We start from the raw sequence: 24306 nt of genomic DNA on the forward strand, positions 1-24306 counted from the left end.
TTGACTTAAAAATTCACGAATATGACGTTGACGTTCGACTCGTCTAATGTCAATTCTATACATTTTGATCGACTTGTATACTAATATTATGAAGCTGAAGTGTTTGTGTGTTTGAAAGTGCTAATCTCAGGTACTGCTAGTTCGATTTGAAAAATTCTTTTTTTTTTGGATAGCCCATTTATCGAGGAAGGCCTTAAGCTAATAAATAATGCAGTTTTTTTTGTATTTTACTGAGTATTCATGTTATGTTATACATTTAGTTGAAAATACGAACTTAAAATGCCTAATATCACGGCTCCGATATAGTTTAGCTATATGTCCCCCATAACAAAGTTTATTCCCCTTGATATGTTCTTTCATAATATGCCGGTTTGGTGAGTGGCCGCGAGATTTGAAAATGACGCCAATATTACCCAAACCCCTTTAGATCATTTATTTATCTTGCAATTAGTCTCATTATATGAGCCAAATTTGAAACGTTTATGTGAAATAGTTTCTGAATTATGAGGGGGTCAAAAGTAGCTGCAAATGGAACCAAGTTCCAGCATAACAGAACTAGCGAGCATGCTCGATAGTTTATAGTATTCTGTTGTGCTGGTACTTGCCTTGACACGCTACCGCGTGTCTAGATCTTAGAGCGCGTATAGACGAACGGCATGTGTCGGCGGCATAAGTCGGCGGCAGTCGGCGGCAGTCGACGGCAGGCGACGGCACGTGTCGGCGGCAGTCCACGGCAACCGTCGACAGTTTATCACGCTTGCAGTTGTGACGTACCGCGTAAAGGTAAGCGTCGTCTGTATCGTACGCAATGGACGTCTCGCATCAACGGATAATTTTTTCATAGTACGTCCACTTGTATCGTCAGCGTACGGATTACCGACTAGCCAGTATGTTTGTCTCCTAATTAGTCCAAACAAAGTTCCTAAGACAAAATTTCTGCTTTCGAGTTTTCCATCCACATTCCACCCCCCCCCCCCCCTTTGAGCATTCATTTACTAGGCTAATTGGTAATCCGTACGCTCCCGATACAGTATAGTCCGTGCAATCCACGAAGACGCGCCCCACTATTCCTCCTAAGCGTCTATAGTATATGTGTGCAAGCTTTAGCCAATGTTGAGTGTTATCGGTACACACTAATTACCTATGAGTGCATACGCACATTACTATAAATAGACCAATTAAGAGATAGCGTAACGGTCAAAGGGAAAGATGCTCACCCAAAAATTGGTGGGGCGCGTCTTCGTGGATTGCACGGACGGAAATCCGTACGCTGACGATACCAGTGGACGTACTATGAAAAAATTATCCGTTTGATGCGACACGTCCGTTTCGTACGAAACCGACCTATTAGGCGATACCTTACCTTTAGGCGGTACGTCAGACTGGGGGCCCCTACTAACACCTCTACTAAGCGACACCGTTTGACAGATGAGCAATGTTACTTTAACGTCAAACTAGCGATCTCAAAAAAGTTGATATTTCACAGCGGATTTAACAATGTTTAGCATTTTTTACTGTTTTTTTAGTAAAATTATATTTGAAAAGTGAGTACGGTAATGTTATTGTATTACAAAGTGTTCTGGAAACATGATCGTTTTAGGCCCCTGCAAGCGTCATAAACTGTCGACGACTGCCGTCGACTGCCGACAACGCGGACCGTCGACTGTCGCCGACACATGCCATTCTTCTGTAAGAAGCCTTACTTTTTTTTAAGGTTCCGTACCCAAAGGGTAAAAACGGGACCCTATTACTAAGACTTCGATGTTTGTCCGTCTGTCCGTCTGTCTGTCTCCAGGCTGTAACTCAAGAACGGTTATTGCTAGAGAGTTGAAATTTTCACAGATTATGTATTTCTGTTGCCGCTTTAACAACAAATACTAAAAACAAAATGAGTCTAATATTTAAGGGCTCACAATACAACAAACGTAATTTTTCTTCTATATATTTAAACTCAAAGATTGACATAGTGATCCATCAACGCCCAGCCCAAACCACTGAACGGATCGGGCTGTTTGGCATGCAGGTAGATGTTATGACGTAGGCATCCGCTAAGAAAGGATTTTGATAAATTCCAACCCCAAGGGGTTCAAATAGGGGATGAAAGTTTGTATATAATAATACTTCTTAACGCGAGCGAAGCCGCGGTCAAAAGCTCGTTAATAATAAAATTAATAATTAGGGGGGCTCCCATACAAAAAACGCATTTTTTCCTATTTTTGCTTTATAGTACGGAACCCTTCGTGTGCGAGTCCGATTCGCACTTGGCCGATTTTTTATATTCTTTTTTTAATATAAATTATATAGTAAATTTAAAATTAAATAAACATTAAAGGTTTTTTTTTGTATGGGAGCCCATACAAAAAAAAACCGTTTACGGTACAGACCACTTTGTTCGTAAGTCCGACTTGCGCTTAGCCTATTTTTTTTGGAATAAGGGCAAAAATAGATTTTGTCAAACTTAAAATCAATCACGCTATTGATTTATAAAATATCAACAAGTAAAGTAATAAGCAAATAATAAAAATAAAAAAACGAAGTGACAACCGACACTGGCTTTGAAAAAAAGCTAATTATGATTACAAAGGGCAGAAAGCATTCGCACTGCGTTGCATATAAAGATGGTCACAAAATATAGAATAATAATAATAATAATAAATCATTTTATTCATCTCCACAAATTACAAGGATATATATTTTAAGGGTACTTAAAAACTAATTGTTTACACATAATTTATTATGTTGTAACTTCTGGGAGATCTAGAGTCTAAACTAGGCCAAGCCTGTAATAAAAGTTTTTACTCACCTCGTATTGAATTTTTATGTTTAGTGAGACTATTTTTATATTAATCCTCAACATTTTCAAAGAAGCCACCCAAAACACAAACACATAAATATTTTGAGAAGAGAAACACTAACGCACTTTAAATAATATAATGGTGCTTACACGGATATTACATTTTTAAGACATCAATGCTGCAAAAAATTTACTAGCCAGTTTTAATATCGATCCGAACCAAATAAGAGTCTGTACTAAAATGCTACAAAAACATCAGTAGTTCGTAGGGGTCATGACTTTTCTCACATAAATTAGTATAAATTATCATTTTAAATTCTTTAACACTCAATGAGAAGTGAGGGAATATAAAATTCAGGTGCCCAGGGGTCATCGATGAGTAGAAAAACTAGTTTTGGAAAAAATATTTAAGGGATTAGGATTTAGTATTTCAGAATAATATCATATTTGCAAAAAAAATTCGGGACTTACTTTATTTTAGTAGCATATGCACTTAATTTCGTCCGCTTTGAAGTTGATAGTGGAATATATTATATTTTCTACTAAAAATATATATTATTTTGGTATATTTGGTGGTGACCTCGTAATTCGTAAATAAAAAATGCGTTACCCTTTGGACCTGTCCACATGTCCACGTTACGACGTCGTCAACGTAGAACGGTGCGGTAACGTGGCACGGTACGTTGTCGTGACGTGAAAATTTACGTCAACGTAACGTAAAAATTCACGTCACGATGTAGTAACATTGTACGTCACCATGCCTTGTAAAACTGCTACTTTTTTTACTACTTATTTAGATATGGACCGCACAATACGTATTATATTAACACCACTATAATAATTCTAGTCGGTAGAAAGGGTAAAGTAAATAAGAAACAGGTGACTGATCTTTTAGAATGTTTATGAAATATTAAAAAAATGTTGGCTCACCAACAAGAATATCTGACACAACGGCAACTTGTATTGATAATATTTTGAAAAATTTTGCTCCACGTAAAAAAGAAATAATAAATAAGCTTAGCTCTGATCACTGTGGGCAACTAGAATGATTTAATATACATTGCGATAGTAACCTAGAGGAAAAGCGTGTGTTTGTTCCTGTGAATACAAAACGTATTGAGAAATTTAGAAATAAGTTAAGTTCAAGTATTCAATTATTATTGGATGAGTCAAATAGTTCAGATGAAGCATTTAACAAATTGTTTAAGGTGATAAGAACCCAATTTAATTCTGTATTTACTCCCAGATCGGTTAGAAACAGCCATAAAAATAATAATAATTTTACAGTATGGGCAATTAAAATAAGCAGGTAAAGATTATATGAATTGTATGATGAAAAATACATGAATACTAGTGATAAATTCAAAACATAGGTAAAAAACTATTCAAAGATTTTCAAAAAAGTTTGTAAAGCCGCTAAGGCTATTCACATTAGGAATAAAATTAAAAATTCGAATAATAAATTAAAACTACTTGGAAAGTAATAGCTGGCGAGACTGGAAATGTCACCTGTCGTAGCTCCGATTTGAAATTTATTTTGAAAATAAAAAGATTACCAATGATCATGAGGTTGCGACAGTCTTCGAAAATTTTTTTGCTGACATTCCGGTCTTAACTGCGAAAAATTTAAACTCCTTACCTGCAGGCTTTGCTGAAAAACTACTCATAGACAATGTAAAGGAATGTAATGTCAATTTTAGGTTTAGAGAGATTGTCCCCAAAGATATCCCCCCGGGTGTGATTATAGATCACAAACTGAATTTTGCTGAGCACATAAATAAATTAGCTACCAAAATTCGTCGTCTTACTTATATAATTAAACGCCTTCGTTATGGAGCCAATAATAATTTGTATGCAATAGTATCATCGCATGGGGTGGTGCATCCAAAAGTCTCATGATGAATGTTGAAAGGGCGTTTGCGCCGTTGCGTTTGCGGTTAATACTAAAAATTTCCTTTTTCAAACCAATTCTAACTCCCACAAAAGAACTGTATGAGCTCTGTGACGCCCTTACAGTTTGGCAACTCTTTGTGCTCTACTCAATCACGTGTACGCATAAGAATACTCCCTATGACCAGCATAATCCTGTACTTTCTGAAAGAAGCCATTATCAAGTTTGTAATGTCCCATCAACTAACACATACTTTGCACGAAGATTTTCCTCTTATATAGATAGAAAACTATATAATGTAGCAAATAAGAAATATAATATAATATATCCTTTATCTTGCGACAACGTTAAAAATATATATTATTAAAGTGGCTAAATCGTTAAGCTATGATGACACTGAGAATCTCTTGGTAAGTACTGAGTAGGACTATTATTTGGTACTTAAACTACAATTTCTGCTATCCTTGCAGTAGTATAACTGATCCCAAGACTTCAGCTGTCGTAGGGCTAGGTTGAAGTAGCATTTGATAAACTTCTTGTACATCAACAACGAGACAACCATATTATCTAACAAATTGCCCAACATTCACTTTGTCTAATTGCCTTATGTCATGTGCACCCCAGCAGTTTTTCAACTGATCCCAAAACAATAGTCGTAGGGCTGGAGTGTAGGGTGGTAAGTGGTAACTTAATTCACACACTTAATAATAATATATTATATTACACATACAAACACAAACACACACACACACACACACACACACACACACACACACACACACACTACACAGACGTCTTATAAAATGCTCTCACAACCTGTGACTTACCTGATGTTAATCACGATTTTAACTGAATGTATTAATACCTTCTGAGGGGGGGGGGGGGGGCTGGTGACCTCATCATACATACATACATTCACGAGGACAAAGTTGCGGGCAACAGCTAGCATAAAATAAAAAAAACTATATGGATTGCTCAAACTCTATTTATTAAGACAAAAAGATGTATCCATAAAATAACAATTAATCTGAGAAAAGTTAAACATTCAACAATTTTGACAGAGCTGACCTCTTCGTCCTACTCTAACAATATATTGAGCACGGCGAAGTCGACAAATTGGACGAGCTCTTCCTCTTTGTTGAGAAGATGACGAGCTTATCGAAATCGAGGAAGGTGATTGATCCTCACTTATAATAACAATTTGAGGATCTAGTCTGCTTGATCCTGTATTAGCAGAAGCACTAGATGCTACATTCCCTAGTTCACCTAATCCGGCTCCTACCCCTCGTCTCGGACCACCTGATACCGCAGAGTCCAATAAGCTCGAGCCAGATCCTTGTCCACCTCCGTTAAGAACTACTGTATTGTCAGCTCCGTTATTGAGTCCAGATGCAGATGCAGCAGCAGCAGCCTGAGCAGTAGCAGCGGCAGCGCGTGCATTGTTAGCAGCAATGTTCGCGCTTTGGAGTTCTGCATTAAGGCCATTCAAAAGTGCTCCGATCTCTTGTGCGTCGTAAGAGCCGAGTCCAGAAGAGCCTGATGAACTTGCGGAACTAGAGCTCGAAGATGGTCCGCTCTCATTTACCACTACTGTATTTCCGTTTTTGCGGTTGCTGCCGTTGAGTAATCCGCCCAAGCCAGATTGTTGCGAGGAGCCGAAGGGAGCGAGTTGGTTGAGGCCACTGAGAACACCGGCATTCGAGCCAGATGAAGCAGATGCGCCCAATCTTCCTGATCCACTCAAGGCGCCCAAACCGTTTTGCAGTGAGTTGCCAAAACCATTTCTATAAACATTTCCACCTGAGCCGCCAGCATTAGATGAAGCAGAGGATGAAGCACCAGATGTAGCGCCCAATCCGATGCCACCTAAGCCTTGTCCGTAACCACCTGATCCCGAAGAGGCCGACGAGCTGGAGCTCGAGCCAGATCCGTCGTTAAGAATCACTGTATTGCCGGCTCCGTTTTTGCGTCCAGGTACAGATGCAGCAGCAGCAGCTGCAGCGGTAGCCGCGGCATCCCGTGCATTATTAGCAGCGATGTTTGCGCTTTGAAGTTCTGCATTAAGACCATTCAAAAGTGCTTCGATCTCTTGTGCTTGAAGAGCATCGTTTGATCCGGGTCCAGATGAACTCGAGGAACTAGAGCTCGATGATGATCCACCTTCGTTAAGAACTACTGTATTGCCAGCTCCGTTATTGAGTCCAGATGCAGATGCAGCAGCAGCAGCCTGAGCAGTAGCAGCGGCAGCGCGTGCATTGTTAGCAGCAATGTTCGCGCTTTGGAGTTCTGCATTAAGACCATTCAAAAGTGCTCCGATCTCTTGTGCATCGTTAGATCCGAGTCCAGATGAGCCTGATGAACTTGCGGAACTAGAGCTCGAAGATGGTCCACTCTCGTTTACCACTACTGTATTTCCGTTGTTGCGGTTGCTGCCGTTGAGTAATCCGGCCAAGCTTGATTGTTGCGAGGAGCCGAAGGGACCGAGTTGGTTAAGGCCACCGAGAACACCGGCATTCGAGCCAGATGAAGCGGATGCGCCCAATCTTCCTGATCCACCCAAGGCGCCAAAACCGTTTTGCAGAGAGTTGCCAAAACCATTTTTATAAACATTTCCAACTGAGCTGGCAGCATTAGATGAAGCAGAGGCTAAAGCACCAGACGCAGCGCCCAATCCGAGGCCACCTAAGCCTTGTTCGTAACCACCTGATCCCGCAGAGGCCGACGAGCTGGAGCTCGAGCCAGATCCGTCGTTAAGAATCACTGTATTGCCGGCTCCGTTTTTGCGTCCAGGTGCAGATGCAGCAGCAGCAGCTGCAGCGGTAGCCGCGGCATCCCGTGCATTATTAGCAGCGATGTTTGCGCTTTGAAGTTCTGCATTAAGACCATTCAAAAGTGCTTCGATCTCTTGTGCTTGAAGACCATCGTTTGATCCGGGTCCAGATGAACTCGAGGAACTAGAGCTCGATGATGATCCACCTTCGTTAAGAACTACTGTATTGCCAGCTCCGTTATTGAGTCCAGATGCAGATGCAGCAGCAGCAGCCTGAGCGGTAGCAGCGGCAGCGCGTGCATTGTTAGCAGCGATGTTCACGCTTTGGAGTTCTGCATTAAGGCCATTCAAAAGTGCTCCGATCTCTTGTGCATTGTTAGATCCGAGTCCAGAAGAGCCTGATGAACTTGCCGAACTAGAGCTCGAAGATGGTCCACTCTCGTTTACCACTACTGTATTTCCGTTGTTGCGGTTGCTGCCGTTGAGTAATCCGCCCAAGCCAGATTGTTGCGAGGAGCCGAAGGGACCGAGTTGGTTGAGGCCACCGAGAACACCGGCATTCGAGCCAGATGAAGCGGATGCGCCCAATCTTCCTGATCCACCCAAGGCGCCAAAACCGTTTTGCAGAGAGTTGCCAAAACCATTTTTATAAACATTTCCACCTGAGCTGGCAGCATTAGATGAAGCAGAGGCTGAAGCATCAGACGCAGCGCCCAATCCGAGGCCACCTAAGCCTTGTCCATAACCACCTGATCCCGCAGAGGCCGACGAGCTGGAGCTCGAGCCAGATCCGTCGTTAAGAATCACTGTATTGCCGGCTCCGTTTTTGCGTCCAGTTGCAGATGCAGCAGCAGCAGCTGCAGCGGTAGCCGCGGCATCCCGTGCATTATTAGCAGCGATGTTTGCGCTTTGAAGTTCTGCATTAAGACCATTCAAAAGTGCTTCGATCTCTTGTGCTTGAAGACCATCGTTTGATCCGGGTCCAGATGAACTCGAGGAACTAGAGCTCGATGATGATCCACCTTCGTTAAGAACTACTGTATTGCCAGCTCCGTTATTGAGTCCAGATGCAGATGCAGCAGCAGCAGCCTGAGCGGTAGCCGCGGCATCCCGTGCATTATTAGCAGCGATGTTTGCGCTTTGAAGTTCTGCATTAAGACCATTCAAAAGTGCTTCGATCTCTTGTGTTTGAAGACCATCGTTTGATCCGGGTCCAGATGAACTCGAGGAACTAGAGCTCGATGATGATCCACCTTCGTTAAGAACTACTGTATTGCCAGCTCCGTTATTGAGTCCAGATGCAGATGCAGCAGCAGCAGCCTGAGCGGTAGCAGCGGCAGCGCGTGCATTGTTAGCAGCGATGTTCACGCTTTGGAGTTCTGCATTAAGGCCATTCAAAAGTGCTCCGATCTCTTGTGCATTGTTAGATCCGAGTCCAGAAGAGCCTGATGAACTTGCCGAACTAGAGCTCGAAGATGGTCCACTCTCGTTTACCACTACTGTATTTCCGTTGTTGCGGTTGCTGCCGTTGAGTAATCCGCCCAAGCCAGATTGTTGCGAGGAGCCAAAGGGACCGAGTTGGTTGAGGCCACCGAGAACACCGGCATTCGAGCCAGATGAAGCAGATGCGCCCAATCTTCCTGATCCACCCAAGGCGCCCAAACCGTTTTGCAGAGAGTTGCCAAAACCATTTTTATAAACATTTCCACCTGAGCCGGCAGCATTAGATGAAGCAGAGGCTAAAGCACCAGATGCAGCGCCCAATCCGATGCCACCTAAGCCTTGTCCGTAACTACCTGATCCCGCAGAGGCCGACGAGCTGGAGCTCGAGCCAGATCCGTCGTTAAGAATCACTGTATTGTCGGCTCCGTTTTTACGTCCAGGTGCAGATGCAGCAGCAGCAGCTGCAGCGGTAGCCGCGGCATCCCGTGCATTATAAACACCCGCATTCGAGCCAGATGAAGCAGACGCGCCCAATCCTCTTAATACACCATATTGACCACCAAGATTCTGTCCAGAAGCGCTTGACGTACTGGCTGAGTTGGTGCTAGAGCTAGAAGGAGATCCAACTTGGTTTAAGATGACTTGGTTTCCACCGATGCCGCTGTAGCCGCTATTAAGACCAGATCCAGTTGAGGATGACGACGATGCAGCCGAAGCAGCGCCGGAATTGCCATAGGCACCGGATTCCAATCCTCCTAAGCCACCCAAGGCGCCCAAACCGCTTTGTAGAGAGTTTCCTAAACCATTTCCATAAATGTTTCCACCTGAGCCGCCAGCATTAGACAAAGCAGAGGCTGAAGCACCAGATGTAGCGCCCAATCCGAGGCCACCTAAACCGGCTCCTAAGCCTTGTCCGTAACCATTTCGTCCGGCAGAGGGCGACAAGGTAGATCCTTGTCCACCTTCGTTAAGAACTACTGTATTGCCGGCTCCGTTATTGAGTCCAGATGCAGATGCAGCAGCAGCAGCCTGAGCGGTAGCAGCAGCAGCGCGTGCATTGTTAGCAGCGATATTCGCGCTTTGGAGTTCAGCATTGAGGCCATTCAAAAGTGCTCCGATCTCTTGTGCATCGTTAGATCCGAGTCCAGAAGAGCCTGATGAACTTGCGGAACTAGAGCTCGAAGATGGTCCGCTCTCGTTTACCACTACTGTATTTCCGTTGTTGCGGTTGCTGCCGTTGAGTAATCCGCCCAAGCTTGATTGTTGCGAGGAGCCGAAGGGACCGAGTTGGTTGAGGCCACCGAGAACACCGGCATTCGAGCCAGATGAAGCGGATGCGCCCAATCTTCCTGATCCACCCGAGGCGCCAAAACCGTTTTGCAGAGAGTTGCCAAAACCATTTTTATAAACATTTCCACCTGAGCCGGCAGCATTAGATGAAGCAGAGGCTAAAGCACCAGATGCAGCACCCAATCCGATGCCACCTAAGCCTTGTCCGTAACTACCTGATCCCGCAGAGGCCGACGAGCTGGAGCTCGAGCCAGATCCGTCGTTAAGAATCACTGTATTGCCGGCTCCGTTTTTGCGTCCAGTTGCAGATGCAGCAGCAGCAGCTGCAGCGGTAGCCGCGGCATCCCGTGCATTATTAGCAGCGATATTTGCGCTTTGAAGTTCTGCATTAAGACCATTCAAAAGTGCTTCGATCTCTTGTGCTTGAAGACCATCGTTTGATCCGGGTCCAGATGAACTCGAGGAACTAGAGCTCGATGATGATCCACCTTCGTTAAGAACTACTGTATTGCCAGCTCCGTTATTGAGTCCAGATGCAGATGCAGCAGCAGCAGCCTGAGCGGTAGCAGCGGCAGCGCGTGCATTGTTAGCAGCGATGTTCACGCTTTGGAGTTCTGCATTAAGGCCATTCAAAAGTGCTCCGATCTCTTGTGCATTGTTAGATCCGAGTCCAGAAGAGCCTGATGAACTTGCCGAACTAGAGCTCGAAGATGGTCCACTCTCGTTTACCACTACTGTATTTCCGTTGTTGCGGTTGCTGCCGTTGAGTAATCCACCCAAGCTTGATTGTTGCGAGGAGCCGAAGGGACCGAGTTGGTTGAGGCCACCGAGAACACCGGCATTCGAGCCAGATGAAGCGGATGCGCCCAATCTTCCTGATCCACCCAAGGCGCCAAAACCGTTTTGCAGAGAGTTGCCAAAACCATTTTTATAAACATTTCCACCTGAGCTGGCAGCATTAGATGAAGCAGAGGCTGAAGCATCAGACGCAGCGCCCAATCCGAGGCCACCTAAGCCTTGTCCGTAACCACCTGATCCCGCAGAGGCCGACGAGCTGGAGCTCGAGCCAGATCCGTCGTTAAGAATCACTGTATTGCCGGCTCCGTTTTTGCGTCCAGTTGCAGATGCAGCAGCAGCAGCTGCAGCGGTAGCCGCGGCATCCCGTGCATTATTAGCAGCGATGTTTGCGCTTTGAAGTTCTGCATTAAGACCATTCAAAAGTGCTTCGATCTCTTGTGCTTGAAGACCATCGTTTGATCCGGGTCCAGATGAACTCGAGGAACTAGAGCTCGATGATGATCCACCTTCGTTAAGAACTACTGTATTGCCAGCTCCGTTATTGAGTCCAGATGCAGATGCAGCAGCAGCAGCCTGAGTGGTAGCAGCGGCAGCGCGTGCATTGTTAGCAGCGATGTTCACGCTTTGGAGTTCTGCATTAAGGCCATTCAAAAGTGCTCCGATCTCTTGTGCATCGTTAGATCCGAGTCCAGAAGAGCCTGATGAACTTGCCGAACTAGAGCTCGAAGATGGTCCACTCTCGTTTACCACTACTGTATTTCCGTTGTTGCGGTTGCTGCCGTTGAGTAATCCGCCCAAGCCAGATTGTTGCGAGGAGCCGAAGGGACCGAGTTGGTTGAGGCCACCGAGAAAACCGGCATTCGAGCCAGATGAAGCAGATGCGCCCAATCTTCCTGATCCACCCAAGGCGCCCAAACCGTTTTGCAGAGAGTTGCCAAAACCATTTTTATAAACATTTCCACCTGAGCCGGCAGCAGTAGATGAAGCAGAGGCTAAAGCACCAGATGCAGCGCCCAATCCGAGGCCACCTAAACCGGCTCCTAAGCCTTGTCCGTAACCATTTCGTCCGGCAGAGGGCGACAAGGTAGATCCTTGTCCACCTTCGTTAAGAACTACTGTATTGCCGGCTCCGTTATTGAGTCCAGATGCAGATGCAGCAGCAGCAGCCTGAGCGGTAGCAGCGGCAGCGCGTGCATTGTTAGCAGCGATATTCGCGCTTTGTAGTTCAGCATTGAGGCCATTCAAAAGTGCTCCGATCTCTTGTGCATCGTTAGATCCGAGTCCAGAAGAGCCTGATGAACTTGCGGCACTAGAGCTCGAAGATGGTCCGCTCTCGTTTACCACTACTGTATTTCCGTTGTTGCGGTTGCTGCCGTTGAGTAATCCGCCCAAGCTTGATTGTTGCGTGGAGCCGAAGGGACCGAGTTGGTTGAGGCCACCGAGAACACCGGCATTCGAGCCAGATGAAGCGGATGCGCCCAATCTTCCTGATCCACCCAAGGCGCCAAAACCGTTTTGCAGAGAGTTGCCAAAACCATTTTTATAAACATTTCCACCTGAGCTGGCAGCATTAGATGAAGCAGAGGCTGAAGCATCAGACGCAGCGCCCAATCCGAGGCCACCTAAGCCTTGTCCGTAACCACCTGATCCCGCAGAGGCCGACGAGCTGGAGCTCGAGCCAGATCCGTCGTTAAGAATCACTGTATTGCCGGCTCCGTTTTTGCGTCCAGTTGCAGATGCAGCAGCAGCAGCTGCAGCGGTAGCCGCGGCATCCCGTGCATTATTAGCAGCGATGTTTGCGCTTTGAAGTTCTGCATTAAGACCATTCAAAAGTGCTTCGATCTCTTGTGCTTGAAGACCATCGTTTGATCCGGGTCCAGATGAACTCGAGGAACTAGAGCTCGATGATGATCCACCTTCGTTAAGAACTACTGTATTGCCAGCTCCGTTATTGAGTCCAGATGCAGATGCAGCAGCAGCAGCCTGAGCGGTAGCAGCGGCAGCGCGTGCATTGTTAGCAGCGATGTTCACGCTTTGGAGTTCTGCATTAAGGCCATTCAAAAGTGCTCCGATCTCTTGTGCATTGTTAGATCCGAGTCCAGAAGAGCCTGATGAACTTGCCGAACTAGAGCTCGAAGATGGTCCACTCTCGTTTACCACTACTGTATTTCCGTTGTTGCGGTTGCTGCCGTTGAGTAATCCGCCCAAGCTTGATTGTTGCGAGGAGCCGAAGGGACCGAGTTGGTTGAGGCCACCGAGAACACCGGCATTCGAGCCAGATGAAGCGGATGCGCCCAATCTTCCTGATCCACCCAAGGCGCCAAAACCGTTTTGCAGAGAGTTGCCAAAACCATTTTTATAAACATTTCCACCTGAGCTGGCAGAATTAGATGAAGCAGAGGCTGAAGCATCAGACGCAGCGCCCAATCCGAGGCCACCTAAGCCTTGTCCGTAACCACCTGATCCCGCAGAGGCCGACGAGCTGGAGCTCGAGCCAGATCCGTCGTTAAGAATCACTGTATTGCCGGCTCCGTTTTTGCGTCCAGTTGCAGATGCAGCAGCAGCAGCTGCAGCGGTAGCCGCGGCATCCCGTGCATTATTAGCAGCGATGTTTGCGCTTTGAAGTTCTGCATTAAGACCATTCAAAAGTGCTTCGATCTCTTGTGCTTGAAGACCATCGTTTGATCCGGGTCCAGATGAACTCGAAGAACTAGAGCTCGATGATGATCCACCTTCGTTAAGAACTACTGTATTGCCAGCTCCGTTATTGAGTCCAGATGCAGATGCAGCAGCAGCAGCCTGAGCGGTAGCAGCGGCAGCGCGTGCATTGTTAGCAGCGATGTTCACGCTTTGGAGTTCTGCATTAAGGCCATTCAAAAGTGCTCCGATCTCTTGTGCATTGTTAGATCCGAGTCCAGAAGAGCCTGATGAACTTGCCGAACTAGAGCTCGAAGATGGTCCACTCTCGTTTACCACTACTGTATTTCCGTTGTTGCGGTTGCTGCCGTTGAGTAATCCGCCCAAGCTTGATTGTTGCGAGGAGCCGAAGGGACCGAGTTGGTTGAGGCCACCGAGAACACCGGCATTCGAGCCAGATGAAGCGGATGCGCCCAATCTTCCTGATCCACCCAAGGCGCCAAAACCGTTTTGCAGAGAGTTGCCAAAACCATTTTTATAAACATTTCCACCTGAGCTGGCAGAATTAGATGAAGCAGAGGCTGAAGCATCAGACGCAGCGCCCAATCCGAGGCCACCTAAGCCTTGTCCGTAACCACCTGATCCCGCAGAGGCCGACGAGCTGGAGCTCGAGCCAGATCCGTCGTTAAGAATCACTGTATTGCCGGCTCCGTTTTTGCGTCCAGTTGCAGATGCAGCAGCAGCAGCTGCAGCGGTAGCCGCGGCATCCCGTGCATTATTAGCAGCGATGTTTGCGCTTTGAAGTTCTGCATTAAGACCATTCAAAAGTGCTTCGATCTCTTGTGCTTGAAGACCATCGTTTGATCCGGGTCCAGATGAACTCGAAGAACTAGAGCTCGATGATGATCCACCTTCGTTAAGAACTACTGTATTGCCAGCTCCGTTATTGAGTCCAGATGCAGATGCAGCAGCAGCAGCCTGAGCGGTAGCAGCGGCAGCGCGTGCATTGTTAGCAGCGATGTTCACGCTTTGGAGTTCTGCATTAAGGCCATTCAAAAGTGCTCCGATCTCTTGTGCATTGTTAGATCCGAGTCCAGAAGAGCCTGATGAACTTGCCGAACTAGAGCTCGAAGATGGTCCACTCTCGTTTACCACTACTGTATTTCCGTTGTTGCGGTTGCTGCCGTTGAGTAATCCGCCCAAGCCAGATTGTTGCGAGGAGCCGAAGGGACCGAGTTGGTTGAGGCCACCGAGAAAACCGGCATTCGAGCCAGATGAAGCAGATGCGCCCAATCTTCCTGATCCACCCAAGGCACCCAAACCGTTTTGCAGAGAGTTGCCAAAACCATTTTTATAAACATTTCCACCTGAGCCGGCAGCATTAGATGAAGCAGAGGCTAAAGCACCAGATGCAGCGCCCAATCCGAGGCCACCTAAACCGGCTCCTAAGCCTTGTCCGTAACCATTTGGTCCGGCAGAGGGCGACAAGGTAGATCCTTGTCCACCTTCGTTAAGAACTACTGTATTGCCGGCTCCGTTATTGAGTCCAGATGCAGATGCAGCAGCAGCAGCCTGAGCGGTAGCAGCGGCAGCGCGTGCATTGTTAGCAGCGATATTCGCGCTTTGTAGTTCAGCATTGAGGCCATTCAAAAGTGCTCCGATCTCTTGTGCATCGTTAGATCCGAGTCCAGAAGAGCCTGATGAACTTGCGGCACTAGAGCTCGAAGATGGTCCGCTCTCGTTTACCACTACTGTATTTCCGTTGTTGCGGTTGCTGCCGTTGAGTAATCCGCCCAAGCTTGATTGTTGCGAGGAGCCGAAGGGACCGAGTTGGTTGAGGCCACCGAGAACACCGGCATTCGAGCCAGATGAAGCGGATACGCCCAATCTTCCTGATCCACCCAAGGCGCCAAAACCGTTTTGCAGAGAGTTGCCAAAACCATTTTTATAAACATTTCCACCTGAGCTGGCAGCATTAGATGAAGCAGAGGCTGAAGCATCAGACGCAGCGCCCAATCCGAGGCCACCTAAGCCTTGTCCGTAACCACCTGATCCCGCAGAGGCCGACGAGCTGGAGCTCGAGCCAGATCCGTCGTTAAGAATCACTGTATTGCCGGCTCCGTTTTTGCGTCCAGTTGCAGATGCAGCAGCAGCAGCTGCAGCGGTAGCCGCGGCATCCCGTGCATTATTAGCAGCGATGTTTGCGCTTTGAAGTTCTGCATTAAGACCATTCAAAAGTGCTTCGATCTCTTGTGCTTGAAGACCATCGTTTGATCCGGGTCCAGATGAACTCGAGGAACTAGAGCTCGATGATGATCCACCTTCGTTAAGAACAACTGTATTGCCAGCTCCGTTATTGAGTCCAGATGCAGATGCTGCAGCAGCAGCCTGAGCGGTAGCCACGGCATCCCGTGCATTATTAGCAGCGATGTTTGCGCTTTGAAGTTCTGCATTAAGACCATTCAAAAGTGCTTCGATCTCTTGTGCTTGAAGACCATCGTTTGATCCGGGTCCAGATGAACTCGAGGAACTAGAGCTCGATGATGATCCACCTTCGTTAAGAACTACTGTATTGCCAGCTCCGTTATTGAGTCCAGATGCAGATGCAGCAGCAGCAGCCTGAGCGGTAGCAGCGGCAGCGCGTGCATTGTTAGCAGCGATGTTCACGCTTTGGAGTTCTGCATTAAGGCCATTCAAAAGTGCTCCGATCTCTTGTGCATTGTTAGATCCGAGTCCAGAAGAGCCTGATGAACTTGCCGAACTAGAGCTCGAAGATGGTCCACTCTCGTTTACCACTACTGTATTTCCGTTGTTGCGGTTGCTGCCGTTGAGTAATCCGCCCAAGCCAGATTGTTGCGAGGAGCCGAAGGGACCGAGTTGGTTGAGGCCACCGAGAACACCGGCATTCGAGCCAGATGAAGCAGATGCGCCCAATCTTCCTGATCCACCCAAGGCGCCCAAACCGTTTTGCAGAGAGTTGCCAAAACCATTTTTATAAACATTTCCACCTGAGCCGGCAGCATTAGATGAAGCAGAGGCTAAAGCACCAGATGCAGCGCCCAATCCGATGCCACCTAAGCCTTGTCCGTAACTACCTGATCCCGCAGAGGCCGACGAGCTGGAGCTCGAGCCAGATCCGTCGTTAAGAATCACTGTATTGTCGGCTCCGTTTTTACGTCCAGGTGCAGATGCAGCAGCAGCAGCTGCAGCGGTAGCCGCGGCATCCCGTGCATTATTAACACCCGCATTCGAGCCAGATGAAGCAGACGCGCCCAATCCTCTTAATACACCATATTGACCACCAAGATTCTGTCCAGAAGCGCTTGACGTACTGGCTGAGTTGGTGCTAGAGCTAGAAGGAGATCCAACTTGGTTTAAGATGACTTGGTTTCCACCGATGCCGCTGTAGCCGCTATTAAGACCAGATCCAGTTGAGGATGACGACGATGCAGCCGAAGCAGCGCCGGAATTGCCATAGGCACCGGATTCCAATCCTCCTACGCCACCCAAGGCGCCCAAACCGCTTTGTAGAGAGTTTCCTAAACCATTTCCATAAATGTTTCCACCTGAGCCGCCAGCATTAGACAAAGCAGAGGCTGAAGCACCAGATGTAGCGCCCAATCCGAGGCCACCTAAACCGGCTCCTAAGCCTTGTCCGTAACCATTTGGTCCGGCAGAGGGCGACAAGGTAGATCCTTGTCCACCTTCGTTAAGAACTACTGTATTGCCGGCTCCGTTCTTGAGTCCAGATGCAGATGCAGCAGCAGCAGCCTGAGCGGTAGCAGCGGCAGCGCGTGCATTGTTAGCAGCGATATTCGCGCTTTGTAGTTCAGCATTGAGGCCATTCAAAAGTGCTCCGATCTCTTGTGCATCGTTAGATCCGAGTCCAGAAGAGCCTGATGAACTTGCGGCACTAGAGCTCGAAGATGGTCCGCTCTCGTTTACCACTACTGTATTTCCGTTGTTGCGGTTGCTGCCGTTGAGTAATCCGCCCAAGCTTGATTGTTGCGAGGAGCCAAAGGGACCGAGTTGGTTGAGGCCACCGAGAACACCGGCATTCGAGCCAGATGAAGCGGATGCGCCCAATCTTCCTGATCCACCCAAGGCGCCAAAACCGTTTTGCAGAGAGTTGCCAAAACCATTTTTATAAACATTTCCACCTGAGCTGGCAGCATTAGATGAAGCAGAGGCTGAAGCATCAGACGCAGCGCCCAATCCGAGGCCACCTAAGCCTTGTCCGTAACCACCTGATCCCGCAGAGGCCGACGAGCTGGAGCTCGAGCCAGATCCGTCGTTAAGAATCACTGTATTGCCGGCTCCGTTTTTGCGTCCAGTTGCAGATGCAGCAGCAGCAGCTGCAGCGGTAGCCGCGGCATCCCGTGCATTATTAGCAGCGATGTTTGCGCTTTGAAGTTCTGCATTAAGACCATTCAAAAGTGCTTCGATCTCTTGTGCTTGAAGACCATCGTTTGATCCGGGTCCAGATGAACTCGAGGAACTAGAGCTCGATGATGATCCACCTTCGTTAAGAACAACTGTATTGCCAGCTCCGTTATTGAGTCCAGATGCAGATGCTGCAGCAGCAGCCTGAGCGGTAGCCACGGCATCCCGTGCATTATTAGCAGCGATGTTTGCGCTTTGAAGTTCTGCATTAAGACCATTCAAAAGTGCTTCGATCTCTTGTGCTTGAAGACCATCGTTTGATCCGGGTCCAGATGAACTCGAGGAACTAGAGCTCGATGATGATCCACCTTCGTTAAGAACTACTGTATTGCCAGCTCCGTTATTGAGTCCAGATGCAGATGCAGCAGCAGCAGCCTGAGCGGTAGCAGCGGCAGCGCGTGCATTGTTAGCAGCGATGTTCACGCTTTGGAGTTCTGCATTAAGGCCATTCAAAAGTGCTCCGATCTCTTGTGCATTGTTAGATCCGAGTCCAGAAGAGCCTGATGAACTTGCCGAACTAGAGCTCGAAGATGGTCCACTCTCGTTTACCACTACTGTATTTCCGTTGTTGCGGTTGCTGCCGTTGAGTAATCCGCCCAAGCCAGATTGTTGCGAGGAGCCGAAGGGACCGAGTTGGTTGAGGCCACCGAGAACACCGGCATTCGAGCCAGATGAAGCAGATGCGCCCAATCTTCCTGATCCACCCAAGGCGCCCAAACCGTTTTGCAGAGAGTTGCCAAAACGATTTTTATAAACATTTCCACCTGAGCCGGCAGCATTAGATGAAGCAGAGGCTAAAGCACCAGATGCAGCGCCCAATCCGATGCCACCTAAGCCTTGTCCGTAACTACCTGATCCCGCAGAAGCCGACGAGCTGGAGCTCGAGCCAGATCCGTCGTTAAGAATCACTGTATTTTCGGCTCCGTTTTTACGTCCAGGTGCAGATGCAGCAGCAGCAGCTGCAGCGGTAGCCGCGGCATCCCGTGCATTATTAACACCCGCATTCGAGCCAGATGAAGCAGACGTGCCCAATCCTCTTAATACACCATATTGACCACCAAGATTCTGTCCAGAAGCGCTTGACGTACTGGCTGAGTTGGTGCTAGAGCTAGAAGGAGATCCAACTTGGTTTAAGATGACTTGGTTTCCACCGATGCCGCTGTAGCCGCTATTAAGACCAGATCCAGTTGAGGATGACGACGATGCAGCCGAAGCAGCGCCGGAATTGCCATAGGCACCGGATTCCAATCCTCCTACGCCACCCAAGGCGCCCAAACCGCTTTGTAGAGAGTTTCCTAAACCATTTCCATAAATGTTTCCACCTGAGCCGCCAGCGTTAGACAAAGCAGAGGCTGAAGCACCAGATGTAGCGCCCAATCCGAGGCCACCTAAACCGGCTCCTAAGCCTTGTCCGTAACCATTTGGTCCGGCAGAGGGCGACAAGGTAGATCCTTGTCCACCTTCGTTAAGAACTACTGTATTGCCGGCTCCGTTATTGAGTCCAGATGCAGATGCAGCAGCAGCAGCCTGAGCGGTAGCAGCAGCAGCGCGTGCATTGTTAGCAGCGATATTCGCGCTTTGGAGTTCAGCATTGAGGCCATTCAAAAGTGCTCCGATCTCTTGTGCATCGTTAGATCCGAGTCCAGAAGAGCCTGATGAACTTGCGGAACTAGAGCTCGAAGATGGTCCGCTCTCGTTTACCACTACTGTATTTCCGTTGTTGCGGTTGCTGCCGTTGAGTAATCCGCCCAAGCTTGATTGTTGCGAGGAGCCGAAGGGACCGAGTTGGTTGAGGCCACCGAGAACACCGGCATTCGAGCCAGATGAAGCGGATGCGCCCAATCTTCCTGATCCACCCAAGGCGCCAAAACCGTTTTGCAGAGAGTTGCCAAAACCATTTTTATAAACATTTCCACCTGAGCTGGCAGCATTAGATGAAGCAGAGGCTGAAGCATCAGACGCAGCGCCCAATCCGAGGCCACCTAAGCCTTGTCCGTAACCACCTGATCCCGCAGAGGCCGACGAGCTGGAGCTCGAGCCAGATCCGTCGTTAAGAATCACTGTATTGCCGGCTCCGTTTTTGCGTCCAGTTGCAGATGCAGCAGCAGCAGCTGCAGCGGTAGCCGCGGCATCCCGTGCATTATTAGCAGCGATGTTTGCGCTTTGAAGTTCTGCATTAAGACCATTCAAAAGTGCTTCGATCTCTTGTGCTTGAAGACCATCGTTTGATCCGGGTCCAGATGAACTCGAGGAACTAGAGCTCGATGATGATCCACCTTCGTTAAGAACTACTGTATTGCCAGCTCCGTTATTGAGTCCAGATGCAGATGCAGCAGCAGCAGCCTGAGCGGTAGCAGCGGCAGCGCGTGCATTGTTAGCAGCGATGTTCACGCTTTGGAGTTCTGCATTAAGGCCATTCAAAAGTGCTCCGATCTCTTGTGCATCGTTAGATCCGAGTCCAGAAGAGCCTGATGAACTTGCCGAACTAGAGCTCGAAGATGGTCCGCTCTCGTTTACCACTACTGTATTTCCGTTGTTGCGGTTGCTGCCGTTGAGTAATCCGCCCAAGCCAGATTGTTGCGAGGAGCCGAAGGGACCGAGTTGGTTGAGGCCACCGAGAACACCGGCATTCGAGCCAGATGAAGCGGATGCGCCCAATCTTCCTGATCCACCCAAGGCGCCAAAACCGTTTTGCAGAGAGTTGCCAAAACCATTTTTATAAACATTTCCACCTGAGCTGGCAGCATTAGATGAAGCAGAGGCTGAAGCATCAGACGCAGCGCCCAATCCGAGGCCACCTAAGCCTTGTCCGTAACCACCTGATCCCGCAGAGGCCGACGAGCTGGAGCTCGAGCCAGATCCGTCGTTAAGAATCACTGTATTGCCGGCTCCGTTTTTGCGTCCAGTTGCAGATGCAGCAGCAGCAGCTGCAGCGGTAGCCGCGGCATCCCGTGCATTATTAGCAGCGATGTTTGCGCTTTGAAGTTCTGCATTAAGACCATTCAAAAGTGCTTCGATCTCTTGTGCTTGAAGACCATCGTTTGATCCCGGTCCAGATGAACTCGAGGAACTAGAGCTCGATGATGATCCACCTTCGTTAAGAACTACTGTATTGCCAGCTCCGTTATTGAGTCCAGATGCAGATGCAGCAGCAGCAGCCTGAGCGGTAGCAGCGGCAGCGCGTGCATTGTTAGCAGCGATGTTCACGCTTTGGAGTTCTGCATTAAGGCCATTCAAAAGTGCTCCGATCTCTTGTGCATCGTTAGATCCGAGTCCAGAAGAGCCTGATGAACTTGCCGAACTAGAGCTCGAAGATGGTCCGCTCTCGTTTACCACTACTGTATTTCCGTTGTTGCGATTGCTGCCGTTGAGTAATCCGCCCAAGCCAGATTGTTGCGAGGAGCCGAAGGGACCGAGTTGGTTGAGGCCACCGAGAACACCGGCATTCGAGCCAGATGAAGCGGATGCGCCCAATCTTCCTGATCCACCCAAGGCGCCAAAACCGTTTTGCAGAGAGTTGCCAAAACCATTTTTATAAACATTTCCACCTGAGCTGGCAGCATTAGATGAAGCAGAGGCTGAAGCACCAGACGCAGCGCCCAATCCGAAGCCACCTAAGCCTTGTCCGTAACCACCTGATCCCGCAGAGGCCGACGAGCTGGAGCTCGAGCCAGATCCGTCGTTAAGAATCACTGTATTGCCGGCTCCGTTTTTACGTCCAGGTGCAGATGCAGCAGCAGCAGCTGCAGCGGTAGCCGCGGCATCCCGTGCATTATTAGCAGCGATGTTTGCGCTTTGAAGTTCTGCATTAAGACCATTCAAAAGTGCTTCGATCTCTTGTGCTTGAAGAGCATCGTTTGATCCGGGTCCAGATGAACTCGAGGAACTAGAGCTCGATGATGATCCACCTTCGTTAAGAACTACTGTATTGCTAGCTCCGTTATTGACTCCAGATGCAGATGCAGCAGCAGCAGCCTGAGCAGTAGCAGCGGCAATGCGTGCATTGTTAGCAGCGATGTTCGCGCTTTGGAGTTCTGCATTAAGACCATTCAAAAGTACTCCGATCTCTTGTGCATCGTTAGATCCGAGTCCAGATGAGCCTGATGAACTTGCGGAACTAGAGCTTGATGAAGGTCCGCTCTCGTTTACCACTACTGTATTCTCGTTGTTGCGGTTGCTGCCGTTGAGTAATCCACCCAAGCCAGATTGTTGCGAGGAACCGATGGAACCCAGTTGGTTGAAGCCACCGAGAACACCGGCATTCGAGCCAGATGAAGCAGATGCGCCCAAGCTTCCTAATCCACCCAAGGCACCCAAACCGTTTAGCAGAGAGTTGCCTAAACCATTTTTATAAATATTTCCACCTGAGCCAGCAGCATTAGATGAAGCAGAGGCTGAAGCACCAGATGCAGCGCCCAATCCGAGGCCACCTAAGGCTTTTCCGTAACCACCTGATCCCGCAGAGGCCGACGAGCTGGAGCTCGAGCCAGATTCGTCGTTAAGAATCACTGTATTGCCGGCTACATTATTGCGTCCAGATGCAGATGCAGCAGCAGCAGCTGCAGCGGTAGCTGCGGAATCCCGTGCATTGTTAGCAGCGATGTTCGCGCTTTGGAGTTCTGCATTAAGACCATTCAAAAGTGCTCCGATCCCTTGTGCATCGTTAGATCCGAGTCCAGATGAGCTTGATGAACTTGCGGAACTAGAGCTCGAAGATGGTCCGCTCTCGTTTACCACTACTGTATTTCCGTTATCGCGGTTACTGCCGTTGAGTAATCCACCCAAGCCAGATTGTTGCGAGGAGCCGAAAGGACCCAATTGGTTGAAGCCACCGAGAACAGCCACATTTGAGCCAGATGACGCAGACGCGCCCAATCCTCCTAATCCACCATACCCTACCCCAAGATTTTGTCCAGAAGTGCTTGAGACACTGGCTGAGCTGGCCCTAGAGCTAGATGGAGCGCTACCTTGGTTTACGATGACTTGGTTACTGCCACCGGATACTCTCTGTATTTGTTCTTTTTCTTTTATTATCCTTTTGCGTCCTGAACTGTCTGTTTCAACTATAAGCTTTAAAACTTCTACGTTTGCCTCTTTATTTTCATCAAAGTTTGCATCGTCGTCGATTATTTCAAAGTTCGATAATGTTTTATATATATTGCCCTCTTCGTCGCTTATCTCAGAGCTTGTTTTATTATTATTGTTTTCTAGTATTCGTAGTAATTTGTCATCATTGATATCATTTTTATTTATATAATTGGAAGATGCATACTGGAAATCAAATTGAAAAAAATGTTAATTTAGTTTTATTTTTTAATACTAAAGATTTAAGCATCTTAAAGTTTTCACCACTCTGATCATTATTATAAATCACTACATCATCACTACATATCCTTCCTTTGTTCCCTTTACGGCGGTTCCCAATATTTGATCTATCTCTGGTTTTGCCCTACTAGAGATAGGAATAGCTCACATTAGACATTAGAGACATATATTTTATGTCAATTGTGAGGTATTACTATCTCTAGTAGGGCAAAACCAGAGATAGATCAAATATTGGGAACGGCCGTTAATCTTTAAAACTACGCAACGGATTTTGATGCGGTTTTCTTTAATAACAGTGATTAAAGAGGAAGGTTTATAAGTATAATTACATTTTACATAGGTAAAGCCCTTTTAAAAGCTGTATACTTTTAAGCTTGTAAGTAAATATATTATAATTGCAAAAATGCTAAAAAATTGTAACGCAAACGTGTTCATAGTAGGTACTTTTAGTACTTTATCTTTGGTTACTGGCTTTAATTTTTATTTTATTTTTATTTAATGATTGATAATAAACATTAATTAAAGTTATTAATAATAAGACTTACTTGGAGTGCACAGCACAAGATCACGAAGGTTGTTACTCTCATTTTGAGAGTGGGAACCACACTGATGATTATCACTAAAATTTTCAGCCTTTTATACTAAAACATTGAATAAGAATTTACGTCATAAAGAAGAAAATTTGTTTGGACGTTATTCCAATATTGACATAATTATCGATTATATTATTTAAAACTGTTATTAAAAACCCACAGGTGGTACGGATTAATTTGAACAATAGGTACAAATTAATGAGTACCTATTGTTAAAATTTGCGACAAATAAATTTGCCAGCTATTATTTTGTACTATAAATTAAACATAATATAACATCATCACTCTACAAATAAATACAGTATGTGATATACTTGTATGG

The 24306-nt window shown here is 47.4% G+C and overlaps 1 protein-coding gene across 1 annotated transcript; it reads right to left on the reverse strand.

Moving 5' to 3' along the window:
* Nucleotides 1-5115: 5115 nt before the first annotated feature.
* On the reverse strand, nt 5116-23978 carry LOC121726099 (fibroin heavy chain-like). The gene is made up of 4 exons (XM_042113328.1): nt 23937-23978; nt 7405-23337; nt 5874-7077; nt 5116-5252 (listed from the first exon to the last, which is right to left on the reverse strand). Exons 1-4 carry the CDS (start codon nt 23976-23978, stop codon nt 5116-5118), a joined length of 17316 nt encoding a protein of 5771 aa, XP_041969262.1.
* Between the last annotated feature and the right edge of the window lie 328 nt (nt 23979-24306).

The sequence above is a fragment of the Aricia agestis genome, chromosome 4, assembly GCF_905147365.1.
Source record: "Aricia agestis chromosome 4, ilAriAges1.1, whole genome shotgun sequence".
Classification (NCBI taxonomy): domain Eukaryota; kingdom Metazoa; phylum Arthropoda; class Insecta; order Lepidoptera; family Lycaenidae; genus Aricia; species Aricia agestis.